Source organism: Scyliorhinus canicula, chromosome 3 (assembly GCF_902713615.1).
Source record: "Scyliorhinus canicula chromosome 3, sScyCan1.1, whole genome shotgun sequence".
NCBI classification, from domain to species: Eukaryota; Metazoa; Chordata; class Chondrichthyes; order Carcharhiniformes; family Scyliorhinidae; genus Scyliorhinus; species Scyliorhinus canicula.
The window spans coordinates 21310724-21333750 of record NC_052148.1 but is presented as its reverse complement, the minus strand read 5'-3'; the positions used below and the strand labels follow the sequence as shown (position 1 = coordinate 21333750).

General features: G+C 45.2%; 1 protein-coding gene across 1 annotated transcript in view; it reads right to left on the bottom strand.

Moving 5' to 3' along the window:
• The window catches only part of LOC119963851 (disintegrin and metalloproteinase domain-containing protein 12-like), a 47204-nt gene extending 24425 nt beyond the window's left edge, over positions 1-22779 (bottom strand). The window contains exons 1-6 of the mRNA XM_038793205.1: positions 22709-22779; positions 18321-18436; positions 5753-5841; positions 2229-2307; positions 901-977; positions 196-328 (exon numbers count right to left, since the gene is read on the bottom strand). Coding sequence (XP_038649133.1) covers positions 196-328; positions 901-977; positions 2229-2307; positions 5753-5841; positions 18321-18436; positions 22709-22763 — 549 coding nt within the window. The 5' untranslated portion in view covers positions 22764-22779. The remainder of the gene's footprint in view (positions 1-195; positions 329-900; positions 978-2228; positions 2308-5752; positions 5842-18320; positions 18437-22708) is intronic.
• Positions 22780-23027: the final 248 nt, after the last annotated feature.

The following is a 23027-nucleotide window of genomic DNA, read 5'->3' as shown; positions in this document are numbered from 1 at the left end:
AAAGAGTCACCGGCCTCAAGACGTTAACTCTTGTTTCCCTCTCCGCACCTGCTGCCAGGGCTGCTGGGTTTTTCCAGCATTTCCTGTTCTTATTTCAGGTTTCCAGCATCCGCAGTATATTTTTTTCATGATAACATCGCTTCTCTGCTTTTCATTACCCCCTTCTAAAATGAAAGGTCAACCTTGATTCCTCACCACCAGTTTCTCGGGGGATGGGGAAAGGTGCCTCTTTGTGCGGATGCGCCCCAGCCGGCTCACTTTGTGGTTGTGACTGCTGCCTTGCACAGGATCGATGGCATACTGCTGATCTCCAATCGATAGGTAACCGCTGCAAAAAGAGGCATTCGTAGGTTCTCAAAGAAACAGAAACTTAATTTTGGACAAGGCGAATAGATATTGGGTTGACAGAAGGAAAAGACCAGCATTTATGTAATCACATTTCATCGCCTTTGGATGTCCCATTGATACAGCCTATGAAGCATTTCTGACGTGCAAGCTACCCTTGTTATCGAGGAAACACAGCAGCCAATTTGCTCACAGCAAGCTCCCACAAATAGGCAGCAAAGCGATAGTGAAGCGATCTATTTCAGTGATCTTGGCTGAGGAAGAAATATTGACCAGGACACCGGCGAGAAGTAGCCTGTACTTCTTGGAAACAGTGCCAGATCTTTCAAAGCCACTCGAGAGGGCAGATGGGATCTTGCTTTAACATTTCATTGAAAAAGCAGCACCTCTGGTGCAGCACTCCCTTAACACCTCACTAGAGGGTCAGCCGGGACTGGGGCTAGAACCCTTCAGAACTTATGATTTGGAGGCAAGAGTTCTACCAATCGGCCACAGCGAACCTTTTAATGAATCAGATTGTGTGGTTCACTCATTGATTTAACTATGAGGCTATACCTGAGACCTTGGCAGGTGCAAAGAGACACTGAAGAGTCTTCTACTCCCTCAACGAGACCCGTGTAGCAGCAGTGATTCTGAAACATGAGAAGTGTCTGATTTAATGCTTCGATTGTCCAAGAGCATTTCATAGATTTCATAGAATTTACAGTGCAGAAGGAGGCCGCTCAGCCCATCGAGTCTGCACTGGCCCTTGGAAAGAGCACCCTACTTAAGCCCACACCTCCACCCTATCCCCGTAACCCAGCAACCATACCTACCCTTTTTGGACACTAAAGGCAATTTAATTTCTTACATCTTCTTACATCCCTCACAATGTTGGTGCTTACTTTAATAGATATATGTACTGATAAATTACATTTTTCTTCCATTCGCTTTCCAGATGTTCACACCTCTCCACGGCTTTGCTTCAAAGTTAGGTTACTCTCCAGTTCCTCCTCCAAGCAGCCAGGTGTGAACTCAGCTATTCAGCAACGAGATTCATCACAGAGGAGCACGATCAGATACCACAATCATCAACGCATGTGCAATGAATCATAGAATCCTAGAACTTACAGTGCAGAAGGAGGCCATTCAGCCCACTGGGTCTGCACTGGCCCTTGGACAGAGCACTTAACCCCCTAACTCTACCCTATCCCCGTAACCCAGTAACCCCACCTGACCTTTTACGGACACTAAAGGCAATTTATCTTGGTCAATCCACCTAACCTGCACATCTTTGGACTGTGGGAGGAAACCAGAGCACCTGAAGGAAACCCACGCAGACAAGGGGAGTACGTGCAGACTCTGCACAGACAGTGACCAAGCCAGGAATCGAACCTGGGACTCTGGAGCTGAGAAGCAACAGTGCTAACCACTATGCTACCATGCCGCCCGTAATGCCAACAGGGATTGAACGTAATTAATAGCAGGAGTAGGACTCCTGGAACCCCATCCCCTACATCCTCTCATCACCCCACAAATTGATTGGCAGTGATTAGGTTTGGGATTTACAGGGCGCTTTTCCCACCCTCTTCCCCCATCCCTAGATTAGGGACTCCAGGAACGTTGAGGCCATTTGGCACTTCCCCCTTCACCTCCATGACTAAGTGCCGCACAATCCAGGGAACAGGCCTGACGATCTCCATAATGCACATGACTCCGCTGCTTCTAAAGTTAACCCAGTGAATCATGAGGGCAGCCTTTGGGAAAATATACAAGTATGTTGGCAAGGTGAGGTGAGAGGAAGCTTGTATGGGGCAGTAGCACTGGCACGGGGAAGTTGGGCTGAATGTCTTGTCGGTGTGCTGATAAGTACAAAGTAATTCTGTGCTAATCTCAAGACTCACCAGATGGTGCCGTCCCTCCGTCACCATGGAGCCATCCGCTAAGTAGTGCGATTCGCTGTAGGTCTTGGTTAACAGATCTCTGAGGAAATGAAACAAAGAAAATCTGCGTTATAACACGTCCCACCACCTGCTTGACAAGGAATAACATACAACTCATTATCCTTAAATGTTCAGTGAGGTGATTAAGTTGTTCTATTCGGGCTCAGTAGAGAGCACTCTTCTCTCTAAGTTAATACGTTCTGGTCCCACTCCAGAGACTTGAGCACATTCTAAAACTCCAAGTGTTGTACTGAAGGGATGCTGTGCTGGCAAAGGGGCCAATCTTTGGAGGAGATATTAAGTAATTTTCCCCTTCACGTGGATGTAAAAGATGACATATTTTGAAGATAGGTGGCGGGGGTGGGGGGTGGGGGGGGGGGGGGGGGGGGTTCTGGCCATTATTTTGCCTTTGATGTTCATCCCAGAAAAACAGATTATCTGGATAATCATTAAGATCTTGTAATTTGTTGGACCTTGCTGTTTAGAGCACCGCCGGTGTTAAACGCTAGGGTGTTCCAAATCCTAAAAAGGAAGCTAGGGGACATCTGCCCGCAACTGTATTTTCAATTTGGTATAATGTGAGGAAGGATGTGAAGCCCTGTGACGCATGTCCCCGCAGATTTCCTTCACTTGTGAATCAGAGGGGTTTTTAACGACAATTGACAATAATGGTTATCATTGGGCTTTTATTTCGAGACTTTTTAAAATTAAATTCAATCCACCATCTGCCATGGTGGGATTCAAATTGAGGATTACTAGCCCAGTGACAATATCACTGCGTCACCACCTCCTGTAAAAGTGCAAGCCTTTAAAAGTGAATTAGATAAATACTTGAACGAGAAAGTAGTTTCAAGGCAGAGGAAAGGGTGGGAGGATTGAGATGGGCTGGACTGGCTTTTGAAATGAAATGAAATGAAAATCGCTTATTGTCACAAGTAGGCTTCAAATGAAGTTACTGTGAAAAGCCCCTAGTCGCCACATTCCGGCGCCTGTTCAGGGAGGCTGGTACGGGAATTGCACCCCCCGCTGCTTGGCCTGCTTGGTCTGCTTTAAAAGCCAGCTATTTAGCCCTGTGCTAAACCAGCCCCTAAGATCAGACACAGACTCAATCGGCTAAATGGCTACCTTCTGTGCTGAACTATTCTATGATTCTATGACCGCATTGCCAGGTCGGCTAGTGCCACCTCAGGATCAGGCTATTCCGTCCCATCGAGCCTGTTTCCATCATTCAGTTTGATCAAATAATTCAAATAATAGTTTGGGTAGCACAGAAATTGAGTATTGTCAAAAAAAAGAGACATACTGTCGAAGTTTTTTGTCTTGCACTCATCAGGACAGATGCTAGAATGCCAAATTTCAAAGGGAGCAATAATTTATTCTGCATGCGAAACGGGGTGTTGATTGGTTGGCAAGTCGATCGATTGGTCAAGGCATTGCCTTGAATAATTTAACCGGGAATTATTGCCCCATGCTTTTGGTCTTTTCAAAAAAAGGCACAAAGCCCGGACATATTCTCTCTGCTTCCTGAGGACAGATGCTCCGTATGAAGATGTGTAGCTTCTAACAATTTTATTTTTAAACGTGTAGACTGGCATCCCGGTTCTTTGTGAAGAATATTTTCAAGTTCAGGTGATAAAAATGAGCAAAGCTCTGTGTAGTTTGTTTGTTCACCTGTTCTGTAGAGCTGTGGAAAGCGTCATGAAGCCAGTGGTAAAACTCTGATCTGCCCGAGCCCGTCATTCTAAAGTCACTGCCTGTTTCAAACCTACAGCCGAACTTATCACAAAGTTACTTATTAATTCATATTACCTTGTTTTGTCACAAATAAATGGACATAAAATATCTACAAATCTTCCAATTATATGATGGGTTCATTCTCAATAATTTGTGTGCTCATTATGTGGAAGAAGCTGATTCAGAGAATGGTTATAAAATCCAATCTCGTCTCAAAGTTTAATATGTCATAAACACCAATCATATACTGAGAAATTAATGAGGAACTGTTTCCAGAGATATGAGGGTCAGTAACCAGAAGTGAACATGCATTCAGTAATGCAAGTTGTTATGGTCTGGAATGTGCTGCTTGAAATAGCGATGGAAGTAAATTCAAAGGTAATTCAAACATTTACAGGGGCAGCGGGGTGGCACAGTGGTTCGCACTGCTGTCTCATGGCGCAAGATCCCAGGTTCGATCCTGGCCCTGGGCCACTGTCCATGTGGAGTTTGCACATTCTCCCTGAGTTTGCGTGGGTTTCACCCCCACAACCCAAAGATGTGCATGGTAGGTGGATTGGCCACGATAAATTGTCCCTTAATTGGAAAAAATGAATTGGGTACTCTAAATTTATAAAAAGAAAATTGGTAATTTACTTGGAAGGGAAAATATTACCGTGGCGTGGGATTAGTTAGAAAGCTGCATCAAAGGTCATTCTATAATTTTATATCATTAAAGACACACTTCTGAAGGCCAGAATTACATTCAACTTGCAATTTGCTCCCAGGTATTCTCACATGCATCCACACAAATGCACACATACATGCACATACATTCACACTGATACAAACACGTGCGTGCACACATGTACACGCACCTACATACAAATGCACGCATGTACACACACTGTATGCAGATGCATACACACCCGCACATACACAAACGTGCATGCACACACAAACACGGGCACACACACGCATGCACGCACACCTACATACATACACACACACAAGTGCCACACCTACATGTGCAGACACACACATACACACACACGTGCGTACATACACATGCACGCATGCACACACACAAATACACGGAAGCACACCTGTGCAGACACACACATGTATGTACACATATCTACATACACACATACTCATTCACCTCCAGGATGTCAATAAGAATCGAGCACTGAATGTAGAATCCTCTCTTTGCTGGCTGCAAGGATCCACCATAAAATTGGTTTGGGCATCAATTCCTTATGGGCGTGTATACCCAGCATCTGTTCCAGTTATAGAACGATGGAATCAAGCAGCACCAGAGATGGTTATTCAGTCCATCCTGCCAGTGTTGGCTCTTTAAAAGAGTCATCCAATTAGTGCTTCCACTTCCTTGCTCTTTCCACATCACATTGTATTTCTTTAAATCAGTTCAATTATCTAGCAAATTCACTTTTGAAAGATCTTATTGAATCAACTTCCACTGCATGTCAGGCAGTGTATCCCAGTCCATAATAACTCACTGTGTAACAAACAACGCTCCCTCTGGCTCTTTTGTCAGACTATCATAAATCTTTTGTTTGAATTCTTCTATGGGATGCGGCTGTCATTGGCAAGGCCCATCCCTAAATGCCCTTGAAATGTGTGCTTGCTAGTCCATTTCAGTGGGCAGTTAAGGGTCAACCACTTTGCAGTATGGGATCACAGGCAGGTCAGACTGAGTGTGGATGGCAATCCTTGTGTCACTGTGTCTTTATAATGAGAGATGTGCTTACCGTGCCTTCACCAGGTGCAAGAGGTGGTCCCTCCCTCTGAACCTCAGCAAGTACCGTACTTGATCCTCCTGATCATTGTGCAATCCCCACTGAAAAGCAATGGAACAGGAATGGCCCATCACTGGACAGTACAATCACCGGAAGAGACAAAACGGAACTTTCCTGAAGCAAAAGAGCAACAGGAATATTGGAACCTTATGGGAAGCTAAGAAACATTGCAAGTAAAAACAGACCATATCTGGCAACGTAAAGGGTCGGGAAGACAGATGGAGACACACGCACCCGGATAACTGGCTGGATTTTGGCCCTGACATCAGGACCAATTTTGGATCTCACTCCCCACTCAAGGTCATTGTGTAATGTCCATTTAATTTTCAAGAGTAGACAAAATACTGCTCCTCCTCCATAATATCTGTCCAATTGTAGGCAGCAGGTCCAATCAGGAGGCCAGAGTTAGAAGCAGCAGGCCCCACATAAAGGGTATCAATCAGCCATCCATGTGGCTGCAACCAGGTTTGTCTGATCATGAAGGGATACTGAGGGACTTTCGCAGCAGTCTCTGGTGGAAGGACCGCCCCGCGGTTCAGCAACTCACATGAAATTCATCATACATTCTCCATTTACTATTTCATAATAATCTGGATCCCCTCATCGTCCAATGAGCCTGTTTATGGCTCCATCCCTTTTTCTCTTGTTGAAATGTTCAAAGCCTGTCCCTGAAACATCTCTTCCTTATAGATCGGCCAATGCTCCATTCAGGTTTTTCCTCTCAGTCTCCCATCCCACTTTACCCTGGCGACTTCCCTTGCCATGACGTTGAAATTTCTTCCAATTTCAAAGTTCACTCTTAAATTATTCCTTGTTCTTCTCCTTTACTAATCTAAACCTTATGATGCAATGATCGCCCTTTCCCAAATGTTGCCCCACAGGCACTTGGCCCACCTCATTTTCTCGCACTAGATCCAGCAATGCCTCCTCTCTAATTGGTCTGAGAACATACTGATCGGGTAAGTTCTCCTGAACATAATTCAGAAATTTCTCCTCCTCCCTCCCCTTTATTTTAACATTATTCCTATTGATATTTTGGTAATTCAAGTCCCTCAGTATCACCACTTTATAGTTCTGGAGAGACGAGAAATACAGCAGCACAGAACAGGCCCTTCGGCCCACGATATTGTGTTGAACTTTTGTCCTAGGTTAATCGTAGATTATCATGGAATTTTGGACACTTAGCGCAATATATTCTGCCATATATCTGTGATTTCCCTGTAGATTTGTTCCACTATCCCTCTTTCTCATTAGTTAAAGGTCTATAAAATATCCCAAAGTATTGCGTTCTTGCCCTTTTTGCTTCTCAAATGGACCCTGGCTTTGCCTCCTCAAGGACACCCTTTCTTTCCAATGTCTCAATGTCTTCCCTAATCATTACTGCCAATCCACCTCCCTGTTTTTCCTCTCTCTCTTTTCTGAAGACTATATTGTTGAATATTAAGTGCCCAGCCGTCGCCATTTTTAAGCCATGTTTCTGCTATTGTCAACATATCATATTCCCATATGGTTATTTGTGGTTTAGGTCACCAAGTTACTCACCACAGTTTGTGCATTTAAGCATATGCATTGTGATCCTGTCTTTACATTCCTCAAAGCCCTTCCTATTCCACCCCTATCTAATACGGTATTACATCCTTCCTTAGTATTGTCTAACACTCTTTTTATGCAACTTATTCCTCTTTTCCACTTTTACATGCTGATGCCCACCCTGCTGCCAATTTAGTTTCAACTTTCCCCAACCACATTTGTGAACCTTCCCATGAGCTCCTTGCACTCTTGTGGGTCCACCATCCCCAGGAGTCAAGCGCAGCCTCCACCAGTGCAGCTGCAAGCACCTCTGTGGGGCCTCAAGCGCAGGGTGAGCATCACGCCACACAGGAGGACGCAGCTGCAGCTGTGGGCATTCCCTCGGAGGACAGGTGACAGCTCCATCTATGCTCTACCTGACAGAGATGCTGAGACTCAGGGGCCATAAACAGCAACAGGGGATGTGTGGATATAGGTAAGAGTTTCCTGAGCCAGTGCGGGCCCTTGCAATAAAAATGGGGCAGCACATTCATGACAGGAACACCACAATATCTCAGATGTGTGAGCAAAGGAACTCTTCCATTGAACAAGTGGCCACGCTCATGTGGAGCCATGTGATGAAGTCCATTGAGGCATGCAGTAGGGACAGAATGGCATGAACTGAGTGCATGACACATTTTGCAGTGATGTCTGCTCTGTTGCAATGATAGTGTAGGGATTCATTAATGCTGATTTAGCACAGGGCTCAAGAGTTGGCTTTTAAAGCAGACCAAGGCAGGCCAGCAGCGCGGGTTCAATTCCTGTACCAGCCTCAACGAACAGGTGCCGGAATGTGGCGACTAGGGGCTTTTCACAGTAATTTCATTTGAAGCCTGCTTCTGACAATAAGCAATCATTTCATTTCAACTCCTTTTTAAATCATTTTTACGGGATGTAGCCGTAACTGGTTAAGCCAGCATTTATTGCCCATCCCTAACTGCCCTTCAGAAGGTAACGGTGAGTTGCCTTCTTGAACCATTGCAGTCCTTGAGGTGTAGGTACAGCCACTATGCTGTTAGGGAAGGAGTTCCAAGATGTTGCCCCAGTGACAGTGAAGAGGCGCCGATATATTTCCAAGTCAGGGTTGTGGGTGACTTGGAGGGGAACCTCCAGGTGGTGGGGTTCACAGGTATCTGCTGCTCTTGTCCTAGTTGGCACTGGTCGTGGGTTTAGAAGGTGATGTCTAAGGAACCTTGGTGAGTTACTGCAATGCATCTTGTAAATGGTGCACACAGCTGCCACTGTTCATCGATGGTAGAGGGTTTGAATGTTTGTGGAAGGGGAGCAATCAAGCGGGCTGCTTTTCCCTGGATGGTGTTGAGCTTCTTGAGTGTTGTTGGAGCTGCACTCATACAGGCAAGTGGAGAGTTTTCCATTACAGTCCTGACTTGTGCCTTGTAGATGGTGGACATGCTTTGGAGGGGTCAGGAGGAGTTACTTGCTGTAGGATTCCTAGTCTTTGACCTGCCCTGATAGAAACAGTATTAATGTGGCTAGTCCAGTTCAGTTTCTGATCAATTGTAAGCCCCAGGATGTTGATTGTGGGAGATTAAGCGATGGTAATGCCATTGAATGTCAAAAGGCGGTGGTTTGATCCTCTCTTGTAGGAGATGGTCATTGCCAGGCACTTGTGTGGTGCAAATGTAACTTGCCAATTGTCAGCCAAATCCTGGATATTGTCCGGGTCTTGCTGCATTTGGACATGGGCTGCTTCATTATCTGAGGAGTCACGAATGGTGCTGACCATTGTGCAGTCATCTACAAACACCCCCACTTCTGACCTTATGGTGGAAGGGAGGTCATTGATGAAGCAGCTGAAGATGGTTGGGCCGAGGAACTGAGGAACTCCTGCAGTGATGTCTTGGATTTGAGATGATTGCCCTCCAACCACCACAACCATCTTCCTTTGTGCCCGATATGACTCCAACCAGCAGAGATTTTTCCCCCTGATTTCCATTGACTCCAGTTTAGCTAGGATCCCTTGATGCCATACTCGGTCAAATGCTGTCTCGATGTCAAGGGCAGTTACTCTCACCTTGCCTCTGGCATTCAGCTCTTTTGTCCAGTTTCAACCAAGGCTGTAATGAGGTCAGGAGTTGAGTGACCCTACCGGAACTCAAATTGAGCGTTCATGAGCAAGTTATTGCTGAGTAAGTGCTGCTTGATAGCACGAATGGTGAATTCTTCCATCAGTTTGCTGATGATGGAGAGTAGACTGACAGGGCGGTAATTGGCTGGGTTGGATCAGTCCTGTTTCTTGTGTACAGGACACACCTGGGCAACTTTCCACATTGGAAACGTTCCACCAGGGAAACGTGAATGCCAGGAAAGGACCGAGGGAGACAGGGATGATGTCCATTGTTTCACTACTCAAGAGGCCCATCTTACCCCCTTGGTCCCTCTGACTGAGACACAATACCTCAATCCTGAAATCAATGCAAAATTCTGCCGATTCTGGAGATCTGGAATAAAAACAGAAAGTGCTGGGAAAACTCAGCAGGTTTGACAGCATCTGTGGAGAGAGGAAGGGCAGTAACATTCTGAATCCAATATGACTCTTCGTCACAACTGAAAATCATAGAATCATAGAATTTACAGTGCAGAAGGAGGCCATTCGGCCCATTGGGTCTGCACCGGCCCTTGGAAAGAGCATCCTACCTAAGCTCACACTTCCACCCTATCCCCTTAACCCAACTTAACATTTTTGGACAATTCGGGCCATTTAGCATGGCCAATCCACCTAACCGCACATCTTTGGACGATGGGAGGAAGCCACGCAAACACGTGGAGAAATTGCAGACTCCACACAGACAGTGACCCAAGCCGGGAATCGAACCCTGGAGCTGTGAAGCAATGTGCTAACCACTGTGCTACCGTGCTGTACGAATATGTTGGGCTTTATGTTGTTGAAAAAGTGGGTACAGGTGGAGCAAATAAGAAGGTCAGGGATAGGTGAGATGGCAAGGGAGATTAAATAATGTCAAGGAACGCAAGACAAAGGAACTGGTAGTGACAGTATGAATGACACAGAGCATTGGTCCAGAGTAGGTGTTAGTAGCAGAATAAATGCCTGAAAACAAGAGAACCGGATACATACTGACACTTGACCCCATGATTGAGGACTGTCCCTGCAGGGGTGTAGTGATACAGTCTATGGCAATGTCTTCATGGGCACCATGGCCCTCAGGATGGGCATTACAGTCACCTCAGTTGGCAGGGTACCACATCTGTTTCAGTCACAGGAGCTCTCGAAAGAGGGAAATGGTAGTGCCATCACTTTTTGGTTCACCTGGATGCAAAGCTTATGTTCACTGCACGGACTTTATTGTCATGAAATGGGCTGGGCCTAATTCCTGTCATGAGTTATGTCATGTTTATTGTGAAACGTTCATCTCATCAGAACATCCCGTCTATGTCTCAGCTCTATGAGTGGCAATGTGCCAAGGTATACATGCTGGAGACCTGATGCATCACGAATGCGGAATCCCATGAATAGTGTCTGTGCCGCTGGCATCTTGATAAGTGCCTGAAATAGGTATCCGGGTGGCAAGCACCTCTCGGAGGATCTTTTTAATAATCTTTATTATTGTCACAAGTAGGCTTACATTAACACTGTAGTGTTACCGTGAAAAACCCCAGTCGCCACATTCCGGAGCCTGATCGGGGACACTGAGGGGAAACTCAGAATGTCTAAATTGCCTAACAAGCACGGCTTTCGTGACTTGAGGGAGGAAACCGGAGCACCCAGAGGAAACCCACGCGGACACAGGGAGAACGTCCGCCCAGACAGTGAACGAAGCCGGGATTCGAACCTGGGACCTTGGCGCTGTGAAGAAACAGTGCTAACCGCTGTGCTACCATGCTGCCCGTGAGGAGATGTGGCCCTGCATCTGGACGCCCTGGGCTTCCATGGCAGCCTGGCCGATGTGCTGGCAGCCACTGTAAGCTCTGGATGGTCTTGTAATCTTGCTGGATATTCCTGATGCACAGTCCCCTTCCCCCTCGCCCTACGTCAGCTCCACCTTGAAGAGCCACACTGGAGTTCACCCCTCATGAAGTCAAAGCACCATAACCACATCTTTGAGACCTGCTGAATGGTGGCCGTGAGATGGTGATGGTTTTATCAGCCCTGTACTACCGTTGCAGTGTTGCGCTCAATAGAGAGGAGTCATCTCTTCAAAGCAGATGTCTGATGCCGTGGACAGCAGCAGCTAGGAGTGCCTGAGGATGAATCAATCGGGAAGCCTGGGTGCAGGCCGGAAGGAACTGTTTATAATGGCAACACGCCAGACGCATATTTAATGAGTGGAATCGTTTCCAGTTGATAATTAAATTAAAACCCAGACTGGTGTCTCAGATATAGTTACATGGGTGCAGTTGATCACACCCTGCATTTGCATGAATCTATTCCTCGAGGCGGAGTTCACAGTCCTCTGTTCTCGTCAGGCTGTATCTGTGGTGAAGACGATGAATACAGGACATCCCTCACCTGAGGGATGTTTTTAAAAATTCGTTCAAGGCACTTGGGCATCGCCGGCTGGGTCAGCATTTATTGCCCATCCCTAATTGCCCTTTGAGGGGGCAGTTAAGAGCTAATCACATTGCTGTGGATCTGGAGACCAGGTAAGGAGGGCAGATTTCCTTCACTAAAGGACATTAATGAATCAGATGTTTTTTGTGACAATCAACAATGGTTCCATGGTCATCATTAGACTTTTAATTCCAGATTTTATTGCAATCAAATTTCACCATCTGCAGTGGTGGGATTTGAACCTGGGTACCCAGAGCATTGCTCATTTTGGAGTCAGAGGTGGACCTCTGTGAGGCCTCATGTTGACTGACCACGGGGAGGCGGTGGCATAGAGGTATTGTCAGTGGACTAATAAGCATTGCTCTGGGTCTCTGGTTTATTAGTCCACTGACAATACCTCTATGCCACTGCCTCCCCGTGGGCAGTCAATATGAGGCCTCACAGAGGTCCGCCTCTAACTCCAAAATGAGGCAGACACTTGGACATTCAAGGCCACTGTCAGCAGGAAAGCTGTTGGGAGTGGATGCTCCCCCTACACCTTGAGGCCAAAGATTATCTTCAAGGTGTGTGCACGGATCATTCATCATCCACCCTTAATCAGCATCGCGGCCTGCAGCACTGACACTCGGACAGGCTCAAAAAGCTGATCATTTTGTGGCACACTCGCTGATGTGGTTATCATCTGCTTATCCCTCCTGCCCCCTCATGCAGCTGCCCAACTCCCCCTTTAAATGTGGGGCAGCACGGTGGTGCAGTGGCTAGCACTGCTGCCTCACGGCGCCAAGGACCCGGGTTCGATCCCGGATCTGGGTCACTGTCCGTGTGGAGTTTGCACATTCTCCCCATGTTTGTGTGGGTTTGGCTCCCACAACCCAAAGATGTGCAGGGTAGGTGGATTGGCCACACAAAATTGCCCCTTAAATGGAAAAAAAATGAACTGGATACTCTAAATGTATTTTTTTTAAACACCCCCTTAAATGCAGCCATGCCAGTACTTGCCTCAGCTACTCTTTGAGGTGGTGAGTTCCGCATTCTCACCGCTCTAGGAGTGAAGAGGATTCTCCTGAATTTCATATTGGATTTATCACTGACCACCTGACATAAGAACATAAGAACAAGGAGCAGGAGTAGGCCATCTGGCCCCTCGAGCCTGCTCCGCCAGTCAATGAGATCATGGCTGATCTTTTGTGGACTCAGCTCCACTTTCAGGCCCGAACACCATAACCCTTAATCCCTTTATTCCTCAAAAAATTATCTATCTTTATCTTAAAAACATTTAATGAAGGAGCCTCAACTGCTTCACTGGACAAGGAATTCCACAGATTCACAACCCTTTGGGTGAAGAAGTTCCTCCTAAACTCAGTCCAAAATCTACTTCCCCTTATTTTGAGGCTATGCCCCCTAGTTCTGCTTTCACCCGACAGTTGAAACAACCTGCCCGCATCTATCCTATCTATTCCCTTCATAATTTTATACGTTTCTATAAGACCCTCCCCCCCCCCCCCCCCCCCCCCCCGCATCCTTCTAAATTCCAATGAGTATAGTCCCAGTCTACTCAACCTCTCCTCGTAATCTAACCCCTTCAGTTCTGGGATTAACCTAGTGAATCTCCTTTGCACACCCTCCAGTGCCAGTACGTCCTTTCTCAGGTAAGGAGACCAAAACTGAACACAATACTCCAGGTGTGGCCTCACTAACACCTTATACAATTGCAGCATAACCTCCCTAGTCTTAAACTCCATCCCTCTAGCAATGAAGGACAAAATTCCATTTGCCGCCTTAATCACCTGTTGCACCTGTAAACCAACATTTTGCGACTCATGCACCAGCACAACCAGGTCTCTCTGCATTGTTGACTCTTTTGTTTTGGTCTCATTTATCAGTGGAGATTTCTTCTGTCACTGCCTCTGTCTCCCTTATGTGATTAAAAATTGAAAATATTACTTCATTCAGTTAATGAATTCACTGTTAAATGACTCAGGTGCTGCGATCGGGAAATCGGCCTGATTGTTGTAAACTCTGAGCGATGTGGCAATTTAAAGACAGAAATGTGTTTTTTTTATTCTTTAGTCGCAAGATCCGATCACCTGAGATGAAGAAGGAGCTGGTGCCAACTTGCTGGCAGACGGCTGCGATATGTATTTGCCTCAGATTTACCATAAAAAGACAACACAATGCAAAGTATGTGATTTGCATTTAAGATGAGAATCTCTGCCAGTAAATAGCTTGGGGCCCTGCATGTGTTGATCTGATCATTGGCCTGCTACTGAGAGTGCCTCCCAGAGGGAGATGAGTAGAACCTTTTTCCGCAGTGGGTTGTTACGACCTGGCATAATCATAGGTTTAGATAGAATTTACAGTGCAAAATTTCCACTGCCTGGACACTTTCAAAATGGAAATGGATAAAATATGTGAAAAGGAATTTAAAAAAACACAAGGCCACAGGGAAAGAGCGTGAGAGTGGGACTGAGCTGGGCCCGCCATGGTTCGACTCTGAGCCACAAGGCTTTTGTTCAAGTCCTGCTCCAGTGCTTGAAGATAAATATTGGGGCTGACAGTACTGAGGGAGTACTGCACTGCCTTTTGAACGAGTTGTCAAACCCCGCGCGCCCCCAACGGTTTGCTCGCTTGGAGATAAAAGACTGTTTTGAAGACGAGCAAGGGAATTGTCCCCAGTGTCCTGGCCTCAGTCAACATCACAAAACCAGACGATCTGCTCATTTTCACATTGCTATTTGTGGGAGCTTTCTGTGCGCAAATTAGCTGACACGATTACAACAGTGACTACACTACAAAAGTACTTCTCTGGCTGAAAAGTGCTTTGAGAAAATTATTTGTCAGGAAAGCATTGTGGGCAGCAGGGTAGCACACGTGGGCAGCACGGTAGAACAGTGGTTAGCACAGTTGCTTCACTGCTCCAGGGTCCCAGGTTCGATTCCTGCACTAAAACTACCTCCACCCTATCCCCGTAACCCAGTAACCCCACCTAACCTTTGTTTTGAACAGTTTATCATGGCAAGGGCAATTTATCATGGCCAATCCACCTAACCTGCACATCTTTGGACTGAGGTAGGGTAGGGCGCTCTTTCCAAGGACCGGTGCAGACTCAATGGGCTGAATGGCCTCCTTCTGCACTGTAAATTCTTTGAAAAGTGCAAGTCTTTTAATTGGAAAGTTCTTTCAATAATAATAATAATCTTTATTATTGTCACAAGTAGAATTACATTAACACCGCAATTACTGTGAAAAGCTCCTAGTCGCCACATTCCGGCGCCTGTTAGGGTACACAGAGGGAGAATTCAGAATGTCCAATTCACCTAACAAGCACGTCTTTCGGGACTTGTGGGAGGAAACCGGAGCACCCGGAGGAAACCCACTCAGACACAGGGAGAATGTGCAGGCTCCGCACAGACAGTGACCCAAGCCGGGAATTGAACCCGGGACCCTGGAGCTGTGAAGCAACAGTCCTCCCCACTGTGCTGCCATGCCGCCCAAAGAGCTGGCACGGGCTTGCCGGACTGAATGGTCTCCTCTTGTGCTGGAAGAATATGCTGCAGTACAGTAACGCATCGTTATTAATCACTAACTAAGGTGGCATCATGGCATGGAGAAGGTACAAGGACCTGTACAGTGGAATACCATCAGAGGAAATCTGAATCACGCCATGTTATTTTAACAAGTTGCTTTATTTATTCTTTCACGGGATGTGGGTGTAACTGGCAAGGCCAGCTTTTGTTGCCCGCCCTTAATTGACCTTGAATTGGGTGGCTTACAGGGCCATTTCAGAGGACAGTAAAAGTCAACCTCATTGCTACGGGTCTGGCAGCTAGACCACGTGAGGATGGAAGATTTCCTTCCCTAAAGGGCATGAGTGAACCAAATGGATTTTTGTAACATTCACTCATGGTCGCCATTACTGAAATTCGCTTTCAATTACAGATTTCATTAATACAATTCAAATTTCACCAGCTGGGCCTGGTGGTGTCAGATTCCTTCCTGTTATTTCCTTTGTTCCATTTCTTTTATTTCACCTTAATTATTTTTTGGTCCGCAGATCGACCATTGAGACATACCTTTAAGTCGAGCCCAGCAAGTAGAGTTTCAAACAGCTTGCTGCCTTGGAACACGTTGTTGTCAAGTTTTGTATTTGTGTTTGGGATGCTTTGGTACCCAGCAGACTGGAGGGAATCTGATGTGTTGGGCAAGCTGGGTCTGCGAAGACTGCGTTTACCATAGCAGCGAGAGAGACAGGCTTCCAACACTTGTAGAAATACAACTCTATTTTATGAGCTGTTAAACCTGCTTGAACTGTGCTGAGTTGACTGGAGACCTGAGGCTAACCTGACCAGACTACCTTATTACCACATGGTGGATGTTCGTGTTGCGGCTCACGGGCTCTGGCTGTCTCAGAGGCTGCATCCGAAGAGAGCGGGAAAACTAGTGCCCTCTGGCTTTATAGTGGCTGTGTCCTGTCTCATGATTGGCTGCTGTGTTCTGTGTGTTGATTGGTCCTTCAGTGTGTCAGTCAGTGTCTGTCTGTGCACCATCATATACTTGTGTGTATGTTACGACAGAATCAGTTCAATTGGTTAACTTGGCCAGGGAAAGTGTTCTGCCTGGCTAATAGTCAGTGATTGGTTCCTGTCAGATTTGTTTTTTGGAGAGAAACCTCTCCAATCTCAAAGGAAGAGGCGCCTCCCTCTCTCTCCTGCCAGTTGCCTGCTGTCTTCGTCAGTCTGCAGTGACGATCGTTACAAACTGAAGTAAAAGAAAGTACCCAACTGAAGACCTAACCTTGAGAAAGAAACTAACTGGAAGTCATCCATCTGAATCAAAGATCCTTTATCCTCTTATTTTATTACTATTTATCTTCACTTTCCCCCACCTTTTCCCTTCTGTATTATTTGTGTGTGTACAGAGGATGGGGTGAGTTAGAAAGGGGCGAGTTGGGAATCAGATAGTAGGCAGCCAGTTGTATTTTTTGCCTATTTAATTATAATTACTGTTAATAATGACGGTTTGCTTGGTTTAACTTTACAAAACTGGTGGCTGTATTCACGTTAACACAACCAAAGCCATGAGTATTAATATAAAATGTTATTCCACCTGTGCTGCACCTCCGGGTCAAGTGGGGCTTAATTTGACCACGCATTAGCCCAGGGTGTCGTGACAGCGTGATTTGAATCCGCATCCCAAGGGTTTCAGCCCAGACCTCAGAATTACTAATCCGGTAACATTACCATTACGCCACCCGCGATAAATTACTGGGGAATAGCGTTCAGAGGAAAATATTAGTTTTTAGTGCAGGAAAATCGAAAGATTACATCACATTGTATAATGAACATAAGAACTAGGAGCAGGTGTAGGCCATCTGGCCCCTCGAGCCTGCTCCGCCATTCAATAAGAGCTTTTTGTGGACTCAGCTCCACTTACCCGTCCGCTCACCGTAACCATTTATGCCTTTACTGTTCAAAAGTCTAGCTATCTTTGCCTTAAAAACATTTAACGAAGTAGCCTCAACTGTTTCACTGGACACGGAATTCACAAATTCACGACCCTTTGGGTGAAGAAGTTCCTCCTCAACTCAGTCCCAAGGGGCTCTTTCTCAAGTTGGGCGAAACACAGAGGCGGAGTATTAGGGACTGCATTTTACTTTTTGCTTCTGCTATTCAGAACCACATCTAACTCAACTCCCGAACTAACACAGTGGTTAACACTGCTGCCTCACAATGGCAGGCACTCTGGTTCAATTCCAGCCTTGGGTGACTGTCTGTGTGGAGTTTGCACCTTTTCCTGGTGTCTTCGTGGGTTTCATCCGGGGGCTCCAGTTTCCTCCCACAGTCCAAAGATGTGCAGATTAGGCAAATTGACAATGCTAAGGTGCCCCTTAGTGTCCAAAAATGCGCAGTTTAGGTAGGGTTACGGGATAGAGTGAGGGAGTGGGCTTAAGTAGGGCCCTCTTTCAAAGGGTTGGTGCAGACTTGATGGGCCAAATGGTCTCTTTCTGCACTGTCAGCATTTGATGGTTAACCACATGGACCATAACGGGATAAGAAGTTGGCTTCTTCGGGCAACCAGGATTGCCAATAAATGAAATGAAATGAAAATTGCTTATTGTCACGAGTAGGCTTCAAATGAAGTCACTGTGAAAAGCCCCTAGTCGCCACATTCCGGCACCTGTCTGGGGAGGCTGGTACGGGAATTGAACCGTGCTGCTGGCCTGTTTTCAAAGCCAGCGATTTAGCCCTGTGCTAAACAGCCCCTTATTGTAGCCTTGCCAATGATGCCCAAATCACTTGAATGAATCTACGAAGAAAATCTGCTCACCAACATTAACAAAGATGAGAAGAGCCAGAACATTCAAAACAAAATTTAAATCAGCCGCTTTTTTCTTTGCAAACCCCCGAGAGTCAGCCTTACCTTGGTGATATTCTTCAATAATAAACTCCTGGGTTCAGTCAGCTTTCTTGCTGTGGCTGTTTCATACATTTGGGAATGTATGGAGCGCTTCTTCTGCCTCTGAAAGCAGGATCTTCCTGAAAAAGGGGAAGTCAAGGTTATCAAAGCAGAAAGCAGCCAGCCGGTAAACAGAGACAGTGGGCAAACACACCCAGGTGGTGTCACAGGTCGAAAGGCAAGCCTAATGGATTATTTTTAAAATATATTTTATTGAAGTATTTGTAAAATTTTATAACAATAACAGAAAAGGAACAGTAAACATTAAACATTAACATGGTGAAAAAAATAGACATTTCCCCAATCGGCTCTATCTTCACAAACCACATGAAATAACATAAAAGAACACTTACCCCCACCCCAGAAAGCTGCTACTGCTGACATTTTAAATTTCTCCAAGAAAGACGACGAGCGATTGCCACCTTCGGGAGAGCAAGTTTTTCAGAGTAGAAGACAGATGTGCGAGGTGTGTGAGAAGCCCAGTAAACTATGTCCATATGTTTTAGGCATGCCCGAAGCTTGGAGGGTTCTGGCTGGGGGTTGCCAAGACAATATCCACGGTGCTAGGTACACGGGTGGTGCCGAGTCCAAAGGTGGCGATCTTTGGAGAGCTCAGAGGAGTATTGCGCGAACAGAGCAGACACTCACAGGTTGAACCGCAGGAGCGGTTGAAAAAACTCGGTTTGTTCTCACTGGAACGACGGAGGTTGAGGGGTCTGATAGAGGTCTACAAAATTATGAGGGGCATAGACAGAGTGGATCATCAGAGGCTTTTCCCCAGGGTAGAGGGGCCAATTACTAGGGGGCATAGGTTTAAGGTGCGAGGGGCAAGGTTTAGAGGAGATGTACGAGGCAAGTTTTTTTACACAGAGGGTAGTGGGTGCCTGGAACTCGCTGCCGGAGGAGGTGATGGAAGCAGGGGCAATAGTGACATTTAAGGGGCATCTTGGCAAATACATGAATAGGATGGGAATAGAGGGATACGGACCCAAGAAGTGTAGAAGATTGTAGTTTAGTCGGGCAGCATGGTCGGCACGGGCTTGGAGGGCCGAAGGGCCTGTTCCTGTGCTGTACCTTTCTTTGATGTGCAGCTCCCTCCTGCTTCTATTTTCGTTGTAAGTTTCTATGTATGCAGCACAGCAGGCCATTCGGCCCATTGTGCTTGTGCAAGTTCTTTGAAAGAACTATTCAGCAAGTTCCACTCCCCTGCTCTTTTCCATATATTTCCCTTCAAGTACTTTTTCTATTCCTTTTGCAAGTATTATTGAATCTGCTTCCACCAAAATTTCAGGCAGCACATTCCAGAACGTCACCACAAACTGTCTGAAAAGGTTTGTCCTCATCCCCCCTCTGGATCTTTTGGCAGATTTCTCTGTTGTTGACTTATTTAGTTTTATTTCTGAATTTTGGTGAATGGAATCATTGAATTTCTGGTGAATGGAGCAAGGCCTTTATTAGGCTCATCGTTACGTCAGAGCTCAACCTTGCCTACTCTCCCACTCACTGTGTCTCTCAGTCACCTCTCTTTACAGAAAAACCTATGGAACTACATACCTGTGCTCCTTATAGCAAGTCCGTAACCAATTCCATCTACTAATTGCCCCTTCAATCCATTTGTACAGAAGGCTTCCCTGGCAACATATTCTACAATTCACAAGAATGCTAATAGTACAAGGAACAGCAATATACACTGCAAGAGAAGAGAGTGCTGATTGGAGAATGCACCAGGAAACAGTTAACTGCCAAAGTTTTGTCCAAATTCAAACCAGGCAGGCCAACACTGAAGGATCAAGGCATTGTCATGGGGAATGAACTTGTAAATGGCTGATCCCCAAGCTCCAGCAATTCAGATGTAGGTTTTAATTTATTGTCACATGTACAGTGAAATTTATTGTCACATGTACCGAGATACAGTGAAAAATATTGTTCGGCATACAGTCCCGGCAGAACATTTCAAACATGAAGTAACATAGAACATACAGTATAGAAGGAGGCCATTCGGCCCTTTGAGTCTTAAGCCCTCACTTCCACCCTACCCCCCGTAACCCAATAACCCCTCCTAATCGTTTTGGACACTAAGGGCAATTCAGCATGGCCAATCCACCTAACCTGCCCGTCTTTGGACTGTGGGAGGAAACCAGAGCACCCGGAGGAAACCCATGCAGACACGGGGAGAACGTGCAGACTCCGCACAGACAGTGTGCCAGCAGGGAATCGAACCTGGGACCCTGGCGCTGTGAAGCCACAGTGCTAACCACGTGCTACCGTGCTGCCCTTTAATACACAGTAAATACATAGACATAGACATCGGGTGAAGCAGACAGAGTATATTGCTACAACACGAAAGGAGATGCATAGAGAGATCAGTTCAGTCCATAAGAGGTTCATTCAGGAGTCTGGTACCGGTGTGGGGGGGGGGGGGGGGGGGGGGGGGGGGGGGGAAGAAGTTGTTTTTGAATCTGTTAGTGCATATTCAATTCATGACCTGAAAACATTCCGCCTGATTTCTTAATCACAGTGAGAAACTGAGCAAATGTTTTGGCTCCGTGGCGCTCACAACTTTAAATATTATTTAATGCAAAAGTTCTTACTTAAATATAGATTTAAAAAACGATAGAAGTAAACACGCTGCTTTGAATAATGTCAGGGAGCTTTTGTTGTGTCTTGCATCGGGCGCAACAACAGCAATAATTTTCAGAGCAGCTGTTAAAGACGGCAAATAAATTTGATTTTAATGATTTCCTTTGTGAGTTAACAATTAAAGGTAATTGGAAATTAATAACAGAAACTGGAAGCTTAATGCACAAATGCGAACACACACACAAACCAAAAAATATTGCTTTTCCTGACTACACATCATACCATCATTCAGTTGAAACCAAATTGCCACAGTCTTTCAGTAAATAATTGTTTATGGTGAGTAAGCACGTACATTTAAGGTTATTAAAACTTAGCGGTATATATGTATATATTTGTGTGAGAGTGTGGATATTCAATTGTAGGAAATGTAAGAGGATAGCAAGAACAATTCGGCGAGCCTTGCTTCAGTGACAAAAATATCAAACATTAAAAATCAGTTTCTACAACAGCGTACATTCTGTCAAATGATCACTGTGCATGTATATTGGATATAATAATATCCACGTATATGTAAACATGTAGTTCTCTCAAACACAGCTCAACGTGAATCTACATGTTGCTTTGAAAGTGGGATGGTGGATTATTAAAAAAAACAAAAGTGAAGTTTCTCTGTGCTTAATAGAAATAAAATAAATAGGCTAAAATCTTTGCTAAACTAAGGGTATTAAATATTTTTCACCCAGATGATACACAAATATACACATATATACTGCTAAGTTTTAATAACCTTAATGCACTTCATTGCAATGTTAATGTAAGCCTACTTGTGACAATAAAAATCATTATTATTAAATTTCTAGACATCAGCATTATCGCCATCTTCTTTGAGGCAGTTTCTAATCCAACATTCCAACTCGGTGAAAACACTGAATGAAATCTGAGTGAGTCTGTGAATTATATTTGAGATCTAGAGGGCAGCACGGTGGTATAGTGGATCGCACTGCTGCCTCACGGCACCGAGGTCCCAGGTTCGGTCACTATCCCTGTGTTTGCGTGGGTTTCGCCCCCACAACCCATAGATGTGCAGGGTAGGTGGACTGGCCACGGTAAATTTCCCCTTAATTGGAAAAAAAATGAATTGGACGCTCTAAATTTATTTATTTTTTAAGTTTGAGATCCAGGCCGCAGAAATGTGACCTGCATCGTGTTTGAACTTCGTGAATCATACATTCATAAGGCATTTACAGTTTGCTTCTATCGCATGTTCATTTAAGGTTATTAAAGCTTAATGTTGTGTGTGGGTGTATTCAATTGTAAGAAAAGTAAGGGGATGGCAAATAACAATCCAGCAGTGTCGATATGGTAAAAATAAATCAAAGATTAAAAATTAGTTTCTGCAATAAACAATTAGAGTACAACGAACAAATATCTACTTTGCTTTGAATACTGAATTACACATTCAAAAACACAGCACTGTACATTTAATTTTCTTTCCTCACTATTCTTCCATCTTACATTTTAAAATTACTCCTTAATAACATCAATATTTCCGAATAGCATTTTAAAATGTTGATCAATAGCGAGAGCTGCCCAGAAACAAATGTTGCCCTTTCACACTTTCGTACGACCAGTTAGTGTCCCCTCTGGGAAACATATAAGATACAAAATAAGCCTATGGTTAGTGAGTCTTCACTGTTGTTGTACAGTAAATTCTCTCTGAATCCTCTGTTTATTGATGGCCTGTGTCACTCACTATCTGAATTGTACAGTACCTCTGGGAGCCATGCACAGCAATAAGATGAGGATGAGCAGCTGTAGAGGTTCCATTGCAGCTCCAACTTTAGAGGCCTTCACTCCAGGAGTGATCTGTGTTGACAGTTCGGAATGAACTTGCTCTTTCTGATGGTACCTGCTGGATTGTTTGTATTAACATCAATGCCAATCTCTAGAATTAGGCAATAGATTCCGTGGAGCTTGATCCGCCCTCTCTGAAACCTGATCCGTCTCGAACTCTCTCATTTACTGATTCTTAGAATAGCCTAATGGTCCTGAAAGCATTCAAGCATCGTAAAGTTACAAAGATTACAAATC